We start from the raw sequence: 20,925 nt of genomic DNA, 5'->3' as shown, positions 1-20,925 counted from the left end.
GATAAAATTACAGCCACCCCTTTCTTCAGCACTTTATGAGGGCAAGCACCTAACATTAATGTTTTCTCATCCAACACCCATCTCAGTAATAAGATCTGAGAAGAATATTCTAAACATATTCATTCAGAGTAGACACTAGGAATACACACAGAAGCAGTGCTGTCCTTGCATAATAAGGACTGGCATGGAAAAACTTATATATATTGATTGAGAAGGTATTGGTGCTGTGAGTAGACTGACATTTTTACAAGACACAGTCATATTTGCTCTGAGTTAGTGGAGTAAACAGAAACATCTGTGGGAATTCCCTGCCCAAAAGTTAGAATACGAAACCTTAGAAATTAACCCAAAACAATCATACATTTACACTGCAAATTACTGCTTAAAAACAGAAACAAAGTACTGGAATACATTGACTTATATAGTGATAGTTTGAACTCTATTTTTATTGCTATTTAGACAAGCAGAAGAATCAAACAGTCTTATTTTAGTTTGAAATGGGCCTCCAGAGGTCATCTAGTCCAAGCCCCTGCTTCAAATATGTCTAAATAGATCACACTACTCAGAAGCGTGTCCAGTCAAGTACAAGCCAAGGACAGACTCCACAACCTCCCTGGGCAACCTATTCCAGTATCTTAGCTGCCATCTAGCTAAGAACTTTTTCCTAACATCTGATCACAATTCCCCAACTTCCATCTTGGGAACAATACTAAAAACTTTCTAGAAGAATAAGGCATTCTTCATTCTTCAGCAGAATCAGGATGAAACATAACATAAAGATACTTCTAGTGAAGTATACCAGATTACTTGTCTACTTGCTGCAAGGTATGCATTTTGTCTTTAGTAAAGCTTTTTTAAATAACATTCTCAGGAAAAAATAAAACCAACAACCTAGAGGGTAAGGCCATCATAAACCCATATTGGAGAATGGGTTAGAAAGTCACAGAGTAGTTATCAGTGGTTCATTGTGCAAATGGTGGGATTTAGTTACATGGTGCAATTCCCCAGGAACCCATCTCAACCTTAATTATTTTCATTAATCACCTAGACGATGAATAAGGAATAGTTTTATTAAATTATCAGATTGCAGATGTCTGTTAGGGAGTTGGAGAATATTGAGGAGAACACAAGAATTTAGCATTGTCTTGTAAAAATAAAGGGACTGGCTTGACTTCATATGTTGCATGGTTTTTTTTTTTGAAGCCTAAATAATGTGAATTGAGTATTATGTTTTAAGAAATATTTGGATGTACTGAAAATAGTAATTGGAGTCTTTGCTTCACTTAAATGAGTTTAATTTGATCTGTAAGTGCTTTCTTTCTTAGCCAGGGCCAAAGTTATGTCAATACTGCCTCTAGATGAGGGCAGATATTGGTATTATTTTTATTAATTTATCAACTTCAAATTGCAGACACAGTCCCGACTCTCTTTGTGCTAGGTGAAAAGATTATCTTTATTCCAAAACAAAGAACTTATGATTTGACTGACTGAATTCTTCTAACAGTAAAATCATTCATGTCACAGTAACTGCCGATGAAGTTCACAAGACAATGTTGGTCAAATAAAATGCTAAAGTTAAGGCTAGAAGAACCATTGCACTGGGATCACAATTCTGCTATTAGTTTTCACTAACATATTTTAGATTTTTCTAGGGGATTTCAGCAATGCTACTTTGCAAGTGATGAAAATATTTCCATGTTCTGGGGTTCTCAGGTCTGAATCTGGAATTTTTACTAGCTTCCCATGCGGAACTTGGGGCACTACTTCAGGAGTGTCCCAAACTGCTCGCAGTGCCCTACTGTGGAAGGAGATGCTCTCAGCAGCCTCTGGCCTCACATCCCTGCCCTTTTGGCTTAGTGTTAATGCTGCTGTGACTGAGCAGTGAGCTAGATCATTAGCTAGCTAATTAAATTAACTACACAACAGTTTTCACTTATTTTCTGGTTTGTCCTTTTCAAATTTCTAGTTAGGAGAAAGAAAAGTGCTGAATAGTTGTTTGCACCTAGTGAGCAATAGCAGAATCTCAAGAGATATCCTGTTCCTTTAGGCTGTTCAGTTCATTTGTGCAAACCAAAGAAAAAATGAAAAAATGAAAACTTCTTATGTTTATCTGAACTCAGTCAAATTTTACTCATCTGACATTGCCCTGGTTACTGCTATGACTTAGATTCATAAATTCAAGAGCTTTTGTCCTTGTTTCATTTTATAGAGTATAAGTACACAGCTGATTTCAATGACATGCGCAGTGCTTAGGAAAGCCTTTGCATAAGAATCTGCAGGCTCAGTAGTTGCAATCAAACACCCTGGACCCACCAGGCAAGACAGTAAAGTGAAATATTTTGAAATTTTTAAGAGAAAATTATGCTGACATTCAGAGAAGCAGAACAGGTTCTGTAAAGAAACAAACAGCTCCTCAAAAAAGGGGAAAATTTTGGAAAAAAAAAGGAAAAAAAAGAAGAAAAATTATTTACATCTGGAAAGGCAAATTAAACAACAGATCAACAGGCTCATTGAGGAACTGTGCTAGAGAAGTTCCTAAGCTGTTTATCAAACCTCAGCAGCCTCTTTGTAAACAATGTTTGTGGCAGAAGCTCAACAAATCTGCATTATTCTTCCAGCATTTTTTTCCTCTTATTTTGCAGCTTGGTTTTAATTCCCTCTGTGCTGAAAGGAGAAAATATTTTCACTTTTCTCCTGTAGCTATTTGCCATTCTACTGTGATCTATTCCTTAGAATTTAGAAAACCAGAATGGTTCCGGAATATGATTTTCAATATCTTTAATTAGATTAATACCTGTTAAAATTACTGAACCATAACAGAAAACAGAACTTTCTGCTTCCACACATACTATGAAGAGCAGATCTTCTCGAGTAACAGCCTAAAATACTCTGATAATTAAATGTATTTAAACAAACAGACAAGACATTTCCAACCCTGCTGTGGTGAGATACTGATCTGCTAAGAGAAATTGCTACTGTATTTTTGTGGTATTTATTTTTTAATGCATTTCTAAATTCTTTTATTCCATGTATTCTGACACTGTTTTTTTCTTCAGCATCTTTTATTTAGACTTCTCAGCCAGCAAGCTTAGTACTTTCTTTTCTAAATACATCAGTACAGATACCTCACTAACCAAAAAGTGAGCAGACATGTAGTGATAATGTGACGCATGATGAAAGTTTGCATCCTTACTATGAAAAGTATGATTAAGGTCCTAGAAAGGTAGATTTTGTGGTGGTGGATTACTGTGGAGCACAGGGAGCAGAACATAAAGCTGACTAAAGCACAGAATTTTCAAGTTCACATCATCTAATAATTATTCCTAGTCCTCAGCAATCAGTTAATTAAACTTCAGCACCAGGCATTTCTGGAAGTCACGGCTGGTGAACTTGCGCTGAAGACTGAAATTCAGTGTTCAGGGACTGAAACAAATACTATACTGCAATTTTAAGTAAGTGTTGTTCCTCTTTAAAAAAAAGACCTGACAGTTAAGGTGACAGTATTTCTGTCATACTCAAGTACTAGACAGTATCCGATGCTGTGTTTTTTTATGCACACACAGGTTTGTTTATACACTCTATAATCTGCTGCTCATTGACGAAGCCTGTTTTGCTGTGCATGTAAAGGTGGGAGTTTGGTTGACTCATGCTTGATTTAACTGGCCTGTGAATGCGTTGTAAAGGCACAGTGGGGGCAGAGTCTGAGTGCTGGACCCATTTGTCACTGGAAGGCTCCTGGCAATGCAGTGGGAAGATGCTGTGGGCTGGAAGAATTCCTAGATGAAACCCACACCCTCAGCAGCACAGCCTGGCCCTGCTCCTGTAACATGACCTGCGTGGTTCCCTGAGCTGGCAGAGGAGTGCTGCAGCATGTCCAGGGCTGACGGCAAGGGAAGCCAGGATCTGCTGCTAGAGCAGGCCTTGGAAGCACCTGTATGCCGGTGAGGGGCTGCAGTAAAGTACCAGCATGGATTGAGCAACTTCATTGCTAGTCCTGGTGGACTATGGCTCTTGAACATTCAAGTATGTGCTATCTTCTTACATTTAGGTCTGTGCAGATACAGTGACTGCTTTTTCTCTCAGTAAAGCACACACTATAAAAAGTTTGCAGTAATTTGCAAATCAAATAGCGCTGACAACAGTAGAACAAAGCATTGCCAATGCACAGCAACAAACACATTTCTATCTATGAACAGTATATTAACATAGAAACATTTAAATGTTAATTACTACAAATTTAGATGATACAGATTTGAATCTTTACTTTCTCCAGAACTCCTCACCATGTTTGTCTGAATAGACTGTGGAGCTATTCAACAGATCCAACTGTTCCCAAGCTAAAGATAACAGAAATGGAGAGGGGAGGGGAAAAAAAAAGGGAATTAGATATCACAGTGGGTTGGCAGCAGGCAGGAAAATAAACCTTTTAAATTCATTTGGAGTTTTAAATACCTGAATATTTATTTTTAACGTGTTAACTAATTTATGTTGAATTTTTAATTTATTGAACATCACAATAGATTATTTTCCAAGAATAACTAGAAGCCTAAATTGAGTTAAATTCAGATTTAAATTTCATTTATGCTTCTATGCATATAGCTGTTGACTGAAACCGGAGTTTGGTTTGTAAAACGGAAGGACTGTTAATGCTGGCTTCAACAACAGCTATCCTGGGAAGTGTTAAGTGCACAGAATAAAGCACTGTATTGGTAGCAACAAATGAATATCAACTCTATCAAGTTCATTCCTCCAAAATCCTCTCGTAGTGATGTGAAGCCATATTCACATGGCCAATAAACACATCTCTGCATTACATGTATGATAACCATGTGCAAAGTCAGTGGCCCCATACATATGTTTTGTTATATAGCACTGCCACTTGAGAACTGTTTTGGCAAGTTCTTTGTGTTCAGCCCCTTAATTACCCTTGATAGCTGCACAGTTGCATCTGTTAAGTATTTGAGAGGAAAGAAGCAGGCTTTTTGCACACAACCAGCAAAAGTACTAAATGCAAGAATGAAGACAATAAAAATAATGAGCACTGCTAAGTTAGACCAAACTGCTCAATGAGCCCAAGAAATTCAGATAAGTCTTTTTATGGATTCTGGCATGCTCGCTCCATCTCTGACCACGTCAGACAGAAATGTTCTTTTCACAAGAGAGAGTTTGCTCTTTTATGTTGCTGAAAACAGCAGCCTGAAGGACTGTGTAGGTGTTCTGACATTTTGGTCATGATACTTATTGCATTTAGGAAGAAAGAGACACGCCGTTCATTTTCACCAACATATTCTTCTCAGCCAACCTCACAGTTTCTCAGTATCTTATTTAGTGATATGTATTCTCAGGGAAACTTGAAAATGGAGACCCTGAAAAGGATGTCTGCTTCTCTGTGTCTGCATTTCTCCCTTTTTCGCCTAACTTTCTCTCCCTTTTCATTCTGAATCTGTTGGTAAAGTTCAAGTAACCTTGACAAGGAAGAGAGGACATGAAGACAACTAAATTCCTACTGACTTCTTGAAAATACAGTGTGGTAGAGGATGAAGGGAAATCACTGCAGGAGGCTTACTATTACATCATCCTGATTGTTTCTTCATTTAAGAATAGCCGCCTACATCTACTCAAAAGTGAAATGTAACCCCAACCTCCTTACAAGATAAATACAAACAGCAAGACAATGGCTAACAACAAGACATGGCACTAAGGTTTTATGATGGGACTCAGGAGGTCAGGTTGATGGATGGACCTGATGATCTTTCAAGTCTTTTCCAATGAGCCTGGGATTCTATTCTGTGATTCTAGACCCTGTTCTTCATGGAATCACAAAACTGTATTGATCAGAAAGGACCTTTGAAGACCATCTACTCCAATGCCTCTGCTAAAGCAGACTTCCTACAGATTATGCAGGAAAGCATCCAGGAGGGTTTTGAATATTTCCAGAGAAGCAGACTCCACAATCTCTCTGGGCAGATTTTTCTGGTGCTGTGTAACACTCAAAGTTCAGAAGATTTTCCTCACCTTTGTGAGGAACTTCCTGTGTTTCAGTTTGTGACCCTTGTCCCTGGTCCTGTTGCTGGGTACTGCTGAAAAGAGCCTGGTCCCATCCACTTGTCACCTGCCAGAGAGTGTGGGATAGACAATAACTAGAATTTCTGCAATGCTGACTCATGCTCTTTTCCTGTATGATTAAAGCACCTTCATAATGCTTTGTGGACCATTGGGCCAAGAGCTGCAGAGGCATTCAGCAGGATAAGCTGTGTATTTCATATTATCCCCTTCTCCGAGGTATTTGTAGTTGCCACAGCAATGTTGTCAGTATCCTAGATCAAACAGACCCTGAGACATCTAGAGGCATCTAGAATAATGGTTTATGTTACTATTACAGAAATTTTGGAGTTAATTCTTGCTTAATTTCCCTAGTCTTTGACAGATAGAGATAAGCAAGAATAAAATCTAGTTTTAGATAATGCTATCCAGGCATTAGTGTTATATCAAGATGTAGCAACTTGACCTTTCAACTTCTATATTTTGCAACTAACCTCTAGGCAAATAAAAGGCTTCCACTCCTTCACTTCAGCTGTCTAGGAAGGAGAGCTACGGGAGCTCTTCCATTCCCTCAGCCTAGGGAATGCTCTGCACTTTCCAGAAACCAACAAGAGTAATGAGCTGGAGTGCATATTTTTGTCAGACTGGCAATGATAACACCTAGAGCCAATGTTTATGCTAATTCATGGTTCAGTCTTCTCATTTGGAGCCGGCCATTGAATACAATTGAATCAAGATGTATTTGTAAATGAAGTGACATTGTGCAGTTATTACTTTGCATGCTTGCAATAAATGTAACTGGGTTTTTAGCAAATTTAATATATGTAACAATTAAACTGGGGGAAACCTACTGTGAGTCATGGGAATTCTTAAGCTGCTCTTCAAAAGATTGCTTTTTTTCCCTACATAAGGTGTTCTGTAGCATATTACTAGCTATGCTGTACTCTGCTCATTTAATAAGCCTGATCCCTGCTTGTCTTTGCAAAGATGAATGTGTTCAAATCTAAATGCAACCTCTTATTAATAATGATGTACTGAAAAACAAAAGTGATTGCCATTACAATTACATCCTCATGGTAACAGAAACAATACATCATGAGGCTGTTAATGTACTTATAATCTCCACTTCTTTTCTGTGAAACCTAGGTGGAAAGAAATCACAAGTCCTTGTCAGGACAAAACCTTATCACAGGCAATGGCAAGCATGACTGTCAAACCTTTCTGAGATTATAAGTGTAATGGAAACAAATTCCCACACTGTATCCTTCAAGACTGTGGAAATTGCTTGGGACAGCAGGTTGTCTTGGGGATATGCCAAAGAACTGCTTTGCATTCTGCCCAGCTGGAGATTTAGGGCACTTCAATAAACTGTACTCAGTGTGTAACAAATAAAAGAATGGAGATGAGGAGGGGGTCTCCTTACAGCAAAACTCTGTTTCTCATATAATTTGAAGTATTTAAGTTAATCTTGGAGTAGCCATTTACTGCAATTCACAGTCCAAAGTCAACCTTAAAAAATGAAATGGGATAGTGGCAGTAATCGCTGCCAGTCTGGGTATCCTCAGCAAAAAAACTCCACTTTCTCCCATTAGGAGCTATTTTACAGAAACTTGTGACCTGACCATTCCTAGCAAAATTATGAGTAGCCAAAGCCAGGAGCAGACATGGTCATCACTGGAAGATGAAGTCTCAGAGGCTCCCAAGGCACCATTTGGTACGACTTTAAAAGCTGAATCTCTGTGACTAGTTTGTATCTGTTGTTAGACATAAGCTGATGGTATGGACTGAGGTATTTTATCCAGAGGTGTAGACAACATTGCCTCTCTATCACTGTTTCTGTTAACATGAGAAGCTGGACTACTTTTACATTTCCTATATTTTGAAGGTGATGCTGTTTTTCAAAGCAAAGTCGAACTCACTTTGTTTTTAAGTCCCACTTAATTATTTTCTCTGTCCTTTTTTATGTTCCAACAGCTAGCCTGGCTAGCCTACCTGTTATTAAGAGTTTTGAAGTGAGACAGAAAGTGATTAATGTCATTCTTGCTTGATAAGTCTTAAATTTCACTACTTAGAGCAAGCAGAGTGGCTCCTGGAAGCCTCCTACACTTGGGTTGTTCTAGTAGCAGTAAGCAGCTGAGAGATATGTTAACAAAAATGTTCAGGTGTACAGTCAGCTTTGGGTAATCAAAAGTCTACTGCTACTGCTAGATAGCTGACATGACTGACAGCATCCTTGTTCACTAAGGAGTCCTACAGGTGGACAGTAGTGTTCTGCCAGTATATCGAATCATTACTTGTGTTGAAATATGTTACTGATGGCTGAACTTTGTATTTCCCTGAATTAATTTTACCTTTAGTTCATGCCCTTGAATCATATTGACTTTGATATCCTGCAGCAAAATGCTGCGTGACTAAATTGCCTCTCTTTTTAGCCCTCACATGATGAAATCTTGTATGATAGAATTATTTGCTCAAGTCACAGTGCTCAATTTGCTCAAGATGAACTGAAAACTGATTAGCTTTTCAGTTCCCAAGAAAGTACTCTCTTTTTTCCTTTTCCCAACATGAGAAGCTTTTCCTTTCTCACAAAGGCTCTGGAAGTTTTGATGTGGTTTTGGCACTTTAATGTGTGCAAGTATCTTCATAGATTCCTCTTGTACTCATAGCTTCTTGTATTTCAAGAGGTTGGATCTATTTAGTTGCCTATTCTGTCCTAGTCTTGTGTAGCCAGAATATAATGAAAGAATGCGTTTTCTTTCCACTTTTTGCATTTAATCATCTTACACAATGTCAGGGAGTCCAGCTGGGAGTTCAGCATCAATCTTGCTGGTGCACATGGAAGTCATTGTATATCTTTGCTACGGTTCTTGGAAAAATTTCACAAGCTAACAGGCTTCTGGAGAGGACTGCTGTCTTCTCCCTCACTTTCAGGGGAGTTATTAAGTCGATATACTGTTTTTAGTACTGCAGAGAAATTGTTCCTGTATTATAGCTGCACTACAGAGCAGATGGGGGAAAGAAAACCTTACCAGTGACTACACAGGTAACGAAAAGAGTAGAGGAAATCTGTTCTATCAGCTAGTCTGTGGAACAACCCAGTGAACACCTTGGGGCAGTCTCTTGTATACACCCAAGGAAAAAAAATAAAGCATTTCTGTGTGCAATAGCAACAATTTTTGTTTCTACAAACGGATCACTTTAATTCAAAGGACAAAAATGGCTTTCCTTTAAAGCCACATATACCACTCATTCTATGTAATCAAAATGATAGGTGTTACAGATACTTGTCAGCTTTCTATTTCACAAAGAACTTCAGCATGTACAAGTATGAAGTACAAGTCACGTGACACCCATCACAAACCTAATAAACTGAAAGTCACTGAATGCTCAACAGAAGTTTCCAAATTTCTCTTTAATCAACTGCTCATATTTCATTTTGCCTTAAGATTTTAAAAAGGCTAAAATAAATTAAAGATCAAGCAGCACACAAAGTAAGGAAGACATTTTCAGGTTGGATTTCACAGATTTAACTACAAAATTCATATTAATGTGGGCGATATTTAGGTAAGCCCTGAGCACCACGGAAATACCTCAGCCCTAAAGGTGTGAAAGAGATGGAGGTTGAGTTGGAAGGTGTGAAAGTCACAGTGACAGAATCATCCTAGCAGTGAAGGTGTCTCAGGGCTGAAAGTGGCTTTGATGTCCTAAATGCCCTCAGCTGATATCATTAGCAGCATAGAGTGGCTGAGTATAAAATAATGAACACCAGCTTTCAGGAGGCATTCAGTACAAATAGAATCAAACAAAGGGAGCTGGCCTGAAGAAAGTACAAGCCCAGGGCACACAGCCATGCAGAGCTGGCACGCCATGCTGACTAGGTTGTGCACTAAAACACATCACCTTAAACTCCACTGTTACTATTTGCAAGAGCTGCTATCGTTGTTCAGGGAGTGCTCCATTGCCATATCATTACAACACTGAGTCACTTGCTGTCAGAGCTCAGTTTTCACATGAAAATCTCACTGATGTGGCAAAACTTCTAACACTAAATATAAATTTGTGTTTAACTTTGAAGTGGTTCTGAGAAAAATACAGGGAGAGTAAAAAATTATAATCTCTGATTCTGACTTCTATTGAACTGTTTTGCACTTTTTGCATGCATTTTCAAGGAATCAGAAACATTCTGTGGCCTGTTTCTGCTCTTGAGTTACACGTGCTCAGTCACTGAATATTACTTATGCATTGATAATGGCCTTTATACTGCATTTTTTGCATATTTGGAAGTATGTGCTGTAAGATGAGCCAAATACATTTTTCAATGATGAAGAGGTATATCACTGACTAGTAGAGAAAGGAGGGGTAAATGCAGTACTCTTTTATGGTGGAAGGGAAGTCAGGTGGGAAAGATCAAGAATTCAAATCTATTTCATCTATAAAATACTGTACAAAACCTTTTTTTCACCCTTGTGTTACCTAAAAACCCGTTTCACATTGTCAGATCTCCATATGGCTATTTATTCCAATGCAAAAAATCAAACAAACAATCCTTAATTCCATCCAGATTTTCATTTAGCCTTGCCATTTGGCAGAGGCAACGTTAGGTGATACCTTAGGCTTCAGGATGAACATGCTCCCACTGTGAGGCAGCCTTTACTATATTCTTCAAGATCAAGACTTACTATGGATGCCTAGACATAGTCTTTGGCAAGCAGCAGCAGTTTTCATTTCAGTGATACCAGGGTGGCATTTCTGCTTAATTGATACATACTACAAATAATGTGAGTTCAGCATGGTGCTTTCAGAGGGGTTCCTGGTGGGTGAAGCTGGACATGTGCTGCTCTGGCCTCTTGGAGGTTGGCCATGCAGGGTGCTGGTATGCATCAGCATGATGTGCAAGAAATGGGGAAGTCCAGCCCCACCATTTATTTTAAGGACCTCAGCTTCATCCTGACACTCTGGCTGCCTAAAGCATGCCCATGGCTCCAAACAAAGCATTATGCGAGCACCTCGACAATTTTTATCTTTGCATGCAGAACAGAACAGAACTGAGAAGGCATGACTGCCCATATTATTCACGTAGGAAGCACATCAATGAGCAGAAGAAGACCATTTCAGAACAAGAAATTCCCAGTTCCCAGGCTTTCCTCCAACTGCTTGATCTTTCCTTCCTTTTCAATTTCCTTACTGTGCAATCCCATACAGCTAGGCTCCCAGCAAATTTCTACACTGTGGCTACATTAGGAGCTTGCTAGGGATCCCATCTAGGATCTGGTATATCACTGGGAGAACACTGCTTATACAACAGATTATATCTGCTCTATCTTTAGTTCCTGACAGCTTCCACAGATCTTAGCTCAACTTGACAGCAGCTTGATCTGACAGTGTCAGAGAAGCACCGAAAGAAGCCAGAAACCCTCAGTAGATTTGAGTATCTTTTGCCAACTGGCCATTTCACGAGTGCTTAACTCACCCACCAGCCCCTTTTCTCAGTGTGAACACTAAGAATTCAAGCCTTTTCAGTTCAGACAGAGCTCAGGGCACGGCCCTAAGAAGGAAGAAGGAGAAAACCCCAAGCTGTGTTAGGCAAAAATTCCTTCTCTAATTAAACATAGCATGATTTTAAATGAGGTGGGATAAAACTTCATTAGGGCTAGTAATTTGATAGAAGATGTTGAGAACGTTTAATGAGCAAGTGGGAGACAGTGAGATAAGAGGTAATGAACTAATTAACCTTCTGGTTTTAGCAGGATAACATTCAAGCAAACAAAAGTGAAAATCTATATAGGAAGTGCCTTACCAATCACTCAGCGACTGCCAGTCCATTCTTAATTTCAGGCTACAATTATTAACTTCAGTCTCATGATGAGATACCAGTTAGGAACCTAGCATTTTTGTTGATAATGAGAGATGTCTTTAATTAAGGTTCAGAATATGTTAAAGTCCAGTTCAAAGAGGTTCTCAGCAAGGCTAGAAGCAAGCTGTGTCTCGTCTCTAAAACTACGATGCTGGTCCTTAAAATGTTCAACAGCCTTCTGGTCTGAGGAATCTTGTTCTTGGATGTCAGAAGTGATACCATTCAAAAGTGATTCTGAAAACTGATACTCTTGTACATGCTGAATTCATAAATAACAGTTCTGGGAATTATAAAACATTTATGAAAATTCTTATTGGGTAAAAATTTTCTCAAAACAGAATTCAAGAAATTATGAACCTGAACTTGTTTTTCAACAAAGCACGTGATTATTTTTTCTATGCAGCTGTATGTAATTCTTTACCAAAATGTTTAGAACACTGACGCAATCTGAAGATATAACATGGATCTTTTTGGAAGAAAGAAGAGATTATTTGGGTTTAGGAAATCTTTTATTTAAAAGAGACATCTTGGAAATCTGACTGTAGTCATTCACTCAGTAGTAGAAAATCTTTAGCTAACTTATGGGAGAGAAAACACTGAACTGTCTCAGGGCTTTGCAAAAAAGGGACAAAGGAGATACAAGCATTGCCTGGAATGGATGGAAGATGGGGGAGACGACTTAACACGGAGTCTGCCAATGATTGTAAATATTTTCTCTCCTCAAACCCACGGTGCCTACAAAGGAGGATGTTAACTGATGGACAGCAGTGTTGCCTCCCCCCATGTCCAGAAATGCAGTATCTGTCTTAGCCCTGAGAAACTGAAAATACTGAGTGTATCAGCAGATTAGAACAGAAGGAGCTGATTAGAGTCCGATAGACAAGTAGTAATAAGTAAAGAGTTTTCTGTGTTCATTCTCATAAAAGAAAAAAAAGGTCATATCAGTCATCTAGAAGCAGTTTGCAAACTTGGACTGAACACTGTTCAAAGCTGTAAGTTAAAAAACTGACACAGCACTGATGTTTAAGTTGTCCCTCAGTTTTCCAACAGCCTGGTGGCCTGCAGTTCAAATACTCGTCACGCTTTCAGTTTCTCCTTCTCATGTTATTCTGTTCTAGAAAAATTATTCAAAATCTGTGGGGGAGGAAACAGATTCAGCACTTTTCACTGGCTGTGTTATTATCACACTATAAAGTAATTATTCTTTTTCTGCTGTTGTTCAATAAATATTTAATTTCTTCTCTTCAAGAGGGAAGGGAATGTGATGACAACTCCCTGGTAGCAGTATGTTTTCGAAGAGATGACACAGTAGGTGTGGCTGCTCCCTGACTATGGATCTGAAAACTGCTACAGTCATCAACCTTCTCCCAGGAACCCAAGGCACAGTTGCACATTGCTGTGGCTAAACTTCCAGCTGCCAGAAGCAACGTAGCCATCTTTCCCTAGGTCTTAATTTTTCTGCAATTTAGGTGATATTCAACCATGTAAAAATAAATGAAGAATTCCATTTGAAGTGCAAAAGTTACTGTTAATAGATTTTAGTGGAATTCCTTTTATGCAAGTCTACTAGGAAGTGTGCATTTCTCTTCAGCTGCATGGTGCTATCTAGATGCCAGCCTATAGCAATGGAGACTTCTTTTGCTGCATTTTTTCCTTGTCTTTTTCTTTAATAGATGGTACATATGCTGACATCCCTTTGAAAGAAATCAGATAATCTTTCTCACAAAGTTCATATTGTCCAGGTTAATGGTCTCCACAAAGCATTGTGGAATTTCTTCTTTTGTATGTTTTGTTGAACATAGGGGTAAAGGTAAGATAATGTGAGAATCTGATTATGCATTCTCAAAGTTGATCAGTCTGATAGACTATTTAAAGTGAAAAGACTGACAAAACTCAGATGGGAAATGGAAGAATGGAGACAGTACTAAATCTTGCAAAAACGTACAGAATTTTTTTGATACCTCTACCTAAGAAAAGAAGTGAAGGACCGTTCAGATCTTTCTGATGCCAGCAACATCCCTTTCATTAATCACACTACCATTAAATAATGTGATAATCAGTCCAGGAGCAGCTGCCATCTGCCATCACAGATCATGACTTACAATTGTGAATTACCTAGAGTGAGGCAGCCTCCCATCAACATCCTGCAGCACAAGAGGAACCTGACTTAGAATCCCAGAATCGTAGGGGTTGGAAGGGACCTCTAGAGATCATCGAGTCCAACCCCCCTGCCAAAGCAGTTCCCTACACCAGGTCGCATAGGTAGACCTCCAGGTGGGTCATGAATATCTCCAGAGGAGACCCCACAAACCCCCCTGTGCAGCCTGTGCCAGTGCTCCGTCACCATCACCGTAAAGAAGTTCTTGTGCACATTTGTGCTGAACCTCCTGTGCTGCAGTTTCTGTCCGTTCCCCCTTGTCCTGTCTCCACACACTGCTGAAAATTGTCTGGCCTCGCCACTTTGTCCCCCACACCTCAGATCCTTATAAACCTGGATCAAGTCCCCTCTCAGTCTTCTTTTCTCAAGGCTAAAGAAACCCAGTTCACTTAGCCTTTCTTCATAGGGGACATCCTCCAGGCCCTTCACCATCTGTGTGGCCCTGCACTGGACTCTTTCCAAGAGATCCCTGTCTTTTTTATACTGGGGAGCTCAGAACTGGACACAGTACTCCAGATGAGGCCTCACCAGGGCAGAGTAGAGGGGGAGGATCACCTCCCTTGACCTGCTGGCCATGCTCTTTTTAATACATCCCAGAATGCCACTGGCCCTCCTGGCCATAAAAGCACACTGCTGGCTCATGGTCAACCTGTTGTCCACCAGGACACCCAGGTCCCTCTCTGCAGAGCTCCTCTCCAGCAGCTCATCCCCCAGCCTGTACTGGTGCATGCAATTATTCCTCCCTAGGTGCAAGACTCTACACTTGCTTTTGTTAAATTTCATCCAGACTTGTTCCTCATGAGCTGTGCTGGTTGTTCAGTGCTATCTGAACACCAAGTAACCTAAAACACACCAATCCAAATTGCAATATACAGTTACTGCCTTCATTCTCTGATTAGTTTTGTTTTCCGAGCACATCAGAATATAACGTGAGGACCTTTTTGTCTGCCCCTTTATAGTAAAAAGTATGTAGTAGGAGCTGCCTAGCTTTGGTATTAAGCATTTTTTTTTAAGTAAACGTTTACAAAATACTGTGAAGTGATGAGAAATGGTGACATTCAAAGGAGCCTTTTAAGCCCACCTGTCATTTTATGGGGACGTACTGCACAAGTGAGGAAAAATGACATTAATGCAGTTTGCCTTTAAAGCTGTCCGAAAAACTCCCCTAGACATGAGAACCCTTGCAGAATGTCTCCTGCCCCACCTTTCACCAGCTTCCCTTGGGCTTGTAAAGAAGGACAAAGCCTTTCTGTCAGAATCTTTCCTCTAGTGATAGGCAACTCAATCCCATAACAACAACAGTTTTGGAAGCCAGCTGCTTCTGGGAAAAAAGAACTCTAAACCAGCTCTCAGCATGCAGCAAAGTTCTTACAGCTGAGGAGCAGCGATAGGATTTAGTACAGTGATCCAAACTTTGATCATCTTTCAAGCCCTAAATGTTTAAAATACCAGAAAGAAACGCCAGGAAAACAGCGTGGTCCATCTTGTCTTCTGCACAAGAGTTATCTTTGAGTTTGTACTCTCAAGATACTCAATTTTAGTTAGGTTTGAGTGAAAGCTTACTATTCAGAATAACTCTTGGCTTTTGATGGATTACTGTCCCAGAAAATGTCTGTAGAGTCCCCTGCAGGCAAACCTGGGATGGCTGTGCCATGTGCCCAGCTGCCTTGGCAGCACAGCAGGCAGCTGAATCACTCTGCCAGCAGCACAACTGGATTAAAGGTCTGCTGTTCCCTTCAGCTGCACTGGTTTAACTGCGCAGTGATTGCTCTCCAGCATGGTTCTGTGATGTGTGCTGGTTGATAGTAGAGCTCCTTTCTGTTATTCCAAAAATAGTTCATCTGACTACGCTGTAGACTCGGGGCTTCAAAATAAATCCCCATGGCATATCATTAGCTTAAGCATCAGCAGCTCTCCAGCTTTAGTACAGTCTTTTCCTGCTACTCAAAAGGGAATTTTTATAACATCACTTATCTAAGGCTAGAGCCATTCATGTGTGGAAAGAGATCATACTGGGAGTAAAATGTGAGTTTAACTCAGGATTTAACAGTGCAGAAATACATGCCATTTAGCTAATTGTCCTGAAACTAATTTCCCACATTCTGAATTGCTCTGCACCTTTATGCAGCCGGCTAGACCTGTGCAGGGCAACAAACATCCTCTGTCCCTCAGTGAAGATGTACAGCAGTGGTGCCATCACTGCAGCTCAGGTGTAACAGATGGCACACCATGTCAGAGGAACTTGGCATGTCTGGGATGGCACACAGAGCCTTGAGAAAATGCTATTGAACTTTAAATGATAAGTTAGCATTAGTGGAGTTAACAGCAGAGGGGCATTCTGACAGAATGGCACCTGAGATGGAACTGTGGATGAAGAAAAGGGGCGGAATTGAATGTCTCTATGTGGGAAGAATAGCACCCACTAACATTCACTGATGCTTGCTGAATGTTTATAGAGACCAAGCAGTGGATGTGAGCACAGTGAAGTGGTGGGTGATGTGTTTCAGCAGTGGTGACAGTGGGCACCGCCACCGGTGCTGATTTTTACGAGCACAGCATGCACGCTCTTTTTCATTGCTGGTAAAAATGCATAGCTAATGGTGGTGGCTATGTTGAAAAAGAGTGTTTTCTACCTGAGAATTTGCTCTATCAGATAGAATTATTATGTTCTTTTTATCTGTTGTAGTTTCCGTAGAAACAAATAGGAGGCATTACTTTCAGAGCAACTTAGTTTTGTTGTGTTTGCAACATATGCAGTTTACTGAGAGAGCCATCAAATTAATGTCTGTATGGCTAACAAAGAACAGATACTATTATAAATCAGTGACTACTTTGCCTGGCTGAAATCTTCAGCAGTGCCTTCAGCATGTTAATTCATGCATCATAATATGTTCCTCATACTAAAGTGTTAAAGAGCCCTGTTTCCCCAGGATGCCATTTAAATGAGTTCTTCACTTGAGATGAGATTCAACACAATACCAAACTCTACCCAAGTATTTTGTTTTTTGTCTGTATGTTGTACATTTAGTTGTGATCACACACACACTTACCAATGCTGCTTTTCAAACGGCTGCACTTGTTTGAAACTATTCCTTGCACTGGGCTTGATTTTACTATTGTGTTAATCTAAACCACTTCAATTAAATGTCTTTCAGAATTTTTATTGGATTAGTTCACTAAACAAGAACAAGAGCATTTATCTTTAGTAAAGAGTGTTATGAAAAAGACAGCTCTTTTGGTATGAAATGTGATTAAATCCTTTTTAGCCATATTGGGTCATTTTAGAAACAATATTTAGGTTCAAGAGGCATAGCTGTAAATTCAGAGGTCTAGATGGACAAGTAATTCTGATAGCTCCTGCTGTACAGGTGAGTGACACTTGCTACTATCCTTCCTTTGGCTCTATGAGAAGCTTTGGCTACTGCTGGGACAGGGACTCTCTCAGCTCAGAAAGCACAGTACTGACAGTATTTGCTTCACATAACTCAGGTGGATACTGATGATGGGAAGATGACTGAGAGATGAGTAATTGCTGGTACCTCCAGAGAAATGAGGTCACCAACATTTTCCTTGAGAAATGAAGAATTAATCTTCTTAATTAACTGCAGTATTTAAAATGCCCTTCTATCCCTTGAGCTAGCCTTGGATACTTGTAGGAGGCAAGGGGGAAGGCCATGTGAACATGGTAACTTCCTTTTTTTCCTTTCTTGTAAAGCTGTGATACAGCACTTCCTTGTATCATTTCACTAAAAGCAGTGGTGCTAACAGTTGCCTGCTAAGAAGCTGCTGGATATGGCCTCAGCACACATCACTGAACTTAGTCACTGCTTGTTGTCCACTGCAGTTTCTATGATCTGTGCATGTCTGGTGTGTGAGGTTAACTAGGCAGAGGGCTGCTCCTAAGCAAAGGCAGAACAAGCAGCCTTTGCTGTAATCTGTTTTGCCTTTTGAGTTACATTATTAAAGAAGGAGCCCCAGGGAAGAACCTGACAGAAGGACAGATACCCTCTGGTAACAATTTGACTGCCAGCAGTAATATAAAGTACATTAAAAGTACCTCTGAAAACTTCCTATGCAGTAAGATAAAGGCAATAATTCCCTTTGTTTTAAAAGGTGCCTTAGCACATTGTTCATAACAGTCAAATATATTTACTAGTGTTATCCATATGATGCTAAGCTGGTTTATTTTCTTCTCTCCAGGATGAAAAGAATCAAGTATTAACAACCAACATCTGGCTACAAATGGTGAGTTCTGAGGATTTTTCCTCCTTTGCATTTAATCTGGTGCAGGTATGAATTTCAGGAAGCTGCCAAGCTTCTGTTCTGCATCTCGCTACACAGTGCACAAAGCTAAGGTGAATGGCAAACTGCAGGGCTGAGATTTAGGGCCTGATGCTGTCCCAGATATTTCAGAAAACTTTCCAAGAAGTTCAGTAACTACACCCAGTGTGTGTTACAAACTCACCTTAGCTGATTTAAGCCACTCTAGACTTCATAATAATCTTCATAAGGTACCCAGAGTTCTGGGTAGGTGCAAGTTCCTTATCAGTGATTTCAACTAATCCATTACATTGTGGTAAATCATTTATTTGTGAAATAGAACTATACTTGTATGAGATTCATTTCATCTGTTGGAACTCTGAAAATAATCAAACAGTTCAGGAGGAAATATATTCCAGAGAGATGGATTGTGTCCTGCTATCTGCTGCTGTTGTCCTAACTGAATGCCTCTGCTGTCCTGTTTGCTTTGCTTTCAATCGGTCTTAAGGAACTGCAGGAAGATCTTAACTAAAATGGACATGCTGTTCTCATGTTGCTAAAAATACTGTCTTTTGAACACAAATTATTGTCATATTTTTACTATGAAAATGAGAATTTTTAATGTTATTGCTTCAAATTCCATTTCTCTGTTGCATGGCAAACGTATATTTGAACATACTTACAGTTTCCTATTGTTCAGCTGTGAGCACTGTATTTTTCTTTGTTTCCCAGTTTATTTTGCATACATATGGTGTTTGTTTTTCAAGTAGTAGGTTTGTTTAACCTTTTTTGCAATGTTTAGTTTCTACAATTGTCAGAGGCTTTTCAGACTTAACATACCTCTATTACTGCCACAGACAGCACAGCAGAAAACTCTGCTCATTAACTCAAGGCTGACATTGCTGGGCAGGAGTGTTAATCACTTTTTAATGAACAGTTAAGATCTTTTAAGAGTATTTGAGTTTCTTCTTTCTTTAAGACAAATTAGTGAGAAAGTTGCTCCTAAGCAAAGCAGCCTACACAGATTTATTCTGATGGGATCAGTTGTAGTTTTGGAATTGGTTTACCTCTTAAGATTTAGAATTAACAAGACACCTCTTAGCATACTGACTCCTGGGCTCCTAAGCACAATTCCTACCATAAATCTGTGTTTCACAAAGATGAGATGTAGTGTGGAGCTTTTTCCATACTACAGAGGCCAGGATGAGAACTAGCATTTCATTTCCATCTTACAGAAACAGAACTGTATGGGCTAAGAAAAGCTTTACAGAAGAGTTTCATTTTTCAAGACAAGCATGCTGCTTCAGCAGCAACTTTACATCTTTCTGTTTCTTTAATCAGATAATTCAGTCTAAATGTATTATTCTTCCTTTGATTGTAACATTTTTATAGAGGATTTCTCCCACTCTGTGGTAGGCCTTAGGAAAGAAATGAAAGACTACTTGAATGACCTAGAAAGAATAGTGTGGCTATTCCATTTCTTCACAAAGAAGAGTTGACTTGGAAGAAGCATTCAGCTCATGCTATTTTAGAGGCTTATTTTACAGTAAGATTAAAACTGTCAAATATGTGTTTTTGGCTTTGATTTATAACAAAAACAGTTGTTGTAATTACTTACCAGGAAAAAAAGCTGACAATTCATACTCAAGAAGCTACCACTTATTTTCCCTCTTTTATCCTACAGTTTCCTTATCCTTTCTGAGATTTTTTTTTCCCCTAAGGAAATTCTCTTTTTTAAAAATGTGTGTTCACTGTATTTCTTTCGATTTATTCACCTTAGTACATACTGTATGAGGAGCATGTTATGGTCACAATGAGCAATGAGTGATGCAGCCACTCATCACGGCCTGTGTGCACATAAAACACCCCTACCAACAAAAAAAGAAAAGAAAAAAAGCAAGTGTTTCTGTATTCACTGTATGCTATGCAGATTCAAAGCATGCTTACAGCAAATGTATGACATTTTATTTCCCTGTCTTGATACGTAATGCAGTCAGAGATGTATATTAAGTATGTTTTGTCTAGTCATCACAGAAATACCAAAGTATGAAAAACTAACCTGGAAGGAGGGAGAATAAATCTAATATACGTACAGACTCCTGAATTGCGGGCTCTATGTACTATGTACATGGCAGTACTGCTCAGAATCAAACTCAAGTTTCAGCAGGAACCTCGCCTACTCACACAGATTAATATTAAGCCAAATACTCTTAGATGTTTGCTCTTCTAATCTGTATCAAACGTGCTTTAGCTACAGTGGAAACCATAGCTCCAAAGTTCAAACAAAATTGGACAGCTCAAGTCCAGTTTGATGAGTAACTGCAAAAGTTGGCTAAATGGAGTATTCCTAACCTGAAAAGTGTAATTTCTAATCCAGACTTCCAAAGTAAGTTTTTTACAACCCTTTGGACTGTCTTTACAGCATTCAGTGACACCGTGTGCTCCACCATACCAGCTACAATAACTGCTAGAAGTTATAATCAGAAATTACTGGATATATTGGTATTACTGTAACACAGATCAAATGGCTATCGACCAGAGAGGCTGGGAGGTCAGCAAGCTGAGCAGCTCCCACATGGCTCCACAGCCCCAGCCAAGGGCCCACTAGTCA

The 20,925-nt window shown here is 39.5% G+C and overlaps 2 protein-coding genes across 2 annotated transcripts in view; both read left to right on the top strand.

The window, feature by feature from the left end:
* Positions 1 to 2,986, top strand: part of RNF111 (ring finger protein 111) — a 174,653-nt gene extending 171,667 nt beyond the window's left edge. The window contains exon 14 of the transcript XR_010622028.1: positions 2,967 to 2,986. The gene's annotated coding sequence lies outside the window, so the exon portion shown is untranslated. The remainder of the gene's footprint in view (positions 1 to 2,966) is intronic.
* LOC136046926 (neuronal acetylcholine receptor subunit alpha-7) overlaps positions 1 to 20,925 on the top strand; it is a 41,085-nt gene that overhangs the window by 6,277 nt on the left and 13,883 nt on the right. The window contains exon 3 of the mRNA XM_065733806.1: positions 18,255 to 18,299. Coding sequence (XP_065589878.1) covers positions 18,255 to 18,299 — 45 coding nt within the window. The remainder of the gene's footprint in view (positions 1 to 18,254; positions 18,300 to 20,925) is intronic.

This window comes from Cyrtonyx montezumae, unplaced genomic scaffold (assembly GCF_038088225.1).
Source record: "Cyrtonyx montezumae isolate F1298 unplaced genomic scaffold, pur_monq_1.0 scaffold_17, whole genome shotgun sequence".
Classification (NCBI taxonomy): Eukaryota; Metazoa; Chordata; class Aves; order Galliformes; family Odontophoridae; genus Cyrtonyx; species Cyrtonyx montezumae.
This window is presented reverse-complemented; position numbering and strand designations above follow the sequence as displayed.